The following is a 2,843-nucleotide window of genomic DNA, read 5'->3' on the forward strand; positions in this document are numbered from 1 at the left end:
ATACATGTCAATATTTCAATGAACTTTATTATAAAATTATTTGGATCATTTTTAGCTATATAATTTAAGGTTTCCTCACTTTATTTAATATCTATATTGTCTTAAATACCGGTTAATTAGTTTATTATCGCTAGTATTTCTTCAGACATTTACTTTTTTTATTTTTATTTTTAATTTTTTTTGGTATAATTTTATTTTTATACTTTTTTTATTATTTTTTTAGAATTAATAAGGATAAAAATATTTAATTATATATATATATAATGTTGCTCAATATATTTGATATAAAAATTAATTTTATATTAATAATAAATTTTTGTAAATTATAACTGTAAAATAATTTTGATAAATCTTAAAATATATAAATACTAATATTTTATATTTATTATATTAATTCTTTTTATTAATAATAATTAATAAAACATTATTTTTAATTATAAATTTATTTTATTTTTTATATATAGTAAAATAAATTAAACTAAATAAAACATAAACAATAAAATATTTTAAATAAACACAATAAAATTAATAATAAAAAAAAAAAAAATCATATATTTATTAAATAACAAAAAATTAAATCATTTTTACGCGAAAAATAAAATTATTAATAAAATAAAAAGTAAAGTTAATAAAAACTCCTTAAATAAAAATTCAAAACTTTGACCCACATAAAAATAAAAAATAATCAAACTTAAAAATTATAAATAAGATAATGTTTTAATCATCAAAAAATATTTAACCACTAAAAATTCTAACAAAAACTTCATATAAACCAAAAAGTGAATTAGAAAAAAATCCAATAAAATTATCTAAACCGAAATCAAATGATTTTGAAAAGCAAAAACAAATAAAGAATTTTCAAAATAATTTATTATCAATCTAAAGTAAAAAAAAAATCACCAACTTCTTAGAAAGTTCAAAAGAATAATCTCAATAATTCCATAAACGTATTTTGATGAAAAATATAACAGGGAAATCAAACGATAAATTATCTTTAGATTAATTTCTTCCATATAATTCTTAAAATATACAATCAACATATACATAGGAATATTAAATAGGAAAAAATGTATTAAAAACAGAATCTGTGGGTATAAGAAGTCCTTTATAAGAAAGATAAAATACATTTCCATATGAAATTTAACACTAAAAATAAAATATTTAGAAAAAATTGCTTGAAAATGATATAGAAAATAACCAAAGTAAAAAAAATTTATAAAAAACTGATGAAAAGTTAACTTTTGTAGGTTTGTAGGAATTAATAGAGTTAAGAAAGAGGAGGAGAAAGATTCATAAATTAAAATAACTGAAATAAAAAATAAATCGATTAGAAAATATAGAAAAAGAATATTTACAAGAAAACAGTAACGACAAAATTAACGATGAATAATAAAAAGAACTTGAAAATAAATTAAATTAAGAAAAATCTGTTGATTTAAATACTACTTTTTAAAGTATTAATAGTATTAATTTAGATGAAGTTTAAAATTCATTAAATAATCAAGAAGCTGATTCTGTTATTTCTAATACTTCATCGATTCATGAAGATGATAAAATTAATTATGTAAACCTTTAAGACGAAGAGGATAAAATTAAAAAACTTTCCAAATTAGAATCTATTGTTGAAGATAATTAAGAATATTTTGATCATCTAGCAGGTTTTTTTTTAAATAAAAAAATAGATATAAATTTATATAATTTTTAGGTAATTGTGCTTGTGGTTAATGTAAATGTGGGAAATGTGTAACTGAATGTAATAAAATAAATAGAAGACCAGTATATATGAATATAAAATGGTTATCTTCATATAATAAATATTTTAATAGTAATAAATTAAATTTATATAAAAATTAACATGAAATAAGAATTAATGATAATCCATATAAATATAATTCAGCCGATAATATTTAGCTTATTTCTACTTTTTAAGTATGTTTTTTTTATTAAAAAAAATATATATATAAAAAAATAAATATAGAATGATTATAAATCGCCTGTAAATAATAATTTTAAAAAAATAAAATTAGTTAAAAAATTATAAGACAATAATCATTTTTATGGGTTAACTTCTTATAAAGCTAATTATGTAAATTGGAAAAGTTATTTGGGTCCCTGTCAAAAAAATAATCACAAAACAATTGTTGATGGAATTAAATTTGAAGGCGAATCTACTTCCAAATAAGCTTATATAAATTTTTCCGACTATAATAAAACTAAATCTTTAAAACCTAAAGATTAAGATCCTTTACCTAGATTATTAAAATTCTAAGATTAAACTACCAAAAATTAATACTATAAAGCTGAATAAGGTGAAAAAGCTATAAGTTGTAAAGAACATGTAATTTTTTAAATTACTATTTTTTTATTTTAATATTTATTTATGCATTTTTTAGATTAAATATTAACCAACGCCTGCTTATAAAGGATAATTTTAAAGTAATAATTTCAAAGATTATTTAGGCAGTACAATTTAATGTGGTGGAGTTGAAAAATTAAAAGAAGCTTATAAAAGAAAAATTTAAAAATATAAAAAGCAATTTGAATTAGAATTATTAAAACTCTAGTAATAAGAATGAAAGAAAATACAAAATAGAAAATAAAAAATCTTTATTTTATAAAATTATTGTTATTAACATTTTTTTCAAAATATAAATATATTTACTTTTTTTACGTATAATATTAATATATTTGGCCTTTTTCTCATTTTAATAACTTATTTTTTCTTTTTCTTTTTATTTGTTAATTACACTAAATTGTTTTTAGTTTATTTAGAAATTTATATAAAATTTTATCAACAAAAAATAATTTCTAATTGAAATTAAAAATTTATAAAATTCCTCCAA

At 16.8% G+C, this 2,843-nt stretch overlaps 1 protein-coding gene across 1 annotated transcript, besides 3 other annotated features; it reads left to right on the top strand. All coding sequences in view use genetic code 6, as the record gives it.

The window, feature by feature from the left end:
- Positions 1–153: 153 nt before the first annotated feature.
- Positions 154–220: a microsatellite.
- Positions 160–222: a microsatellite.
- A 1,560-nt stretch (positions 223–1,782) lies between these two features.
- IMG5_002020 (hypothetical protein) lies at positions 1,783–2,576 on the top strand (the record flags this gene model as incomplete). Its single annotated transcript, XM_004040044.1, has 3 exons — positions 1,783–1,929; positions 1,979–2,338; positions 2,394–2,576. 3 exons carry the CDS (start codon positions 1,783–1,785, stop codon positions 2,574–2,576), a joined length of 690 nt encoding a protein of 229 aa, XP_004040092.1.
- Positions 1,947–1,977: a microsatellite.
- Positions 2,577–2,843: the final 267 nt, after the last annotated feature.

This window comes from Ichthyophthirius multifiliis (assembly GCF_000220395.1).
Source record: "Ichthyophthirius multifiliis unplaced genomic scaffold scaff_1120509249410, whole genome shotgun sequence".
NCBI lineage: Eukaryota > Ciliophora > Oligohymenophorea > Hymenostomatida > Ichthyophthirius > Ichthyophthirius multifiliis.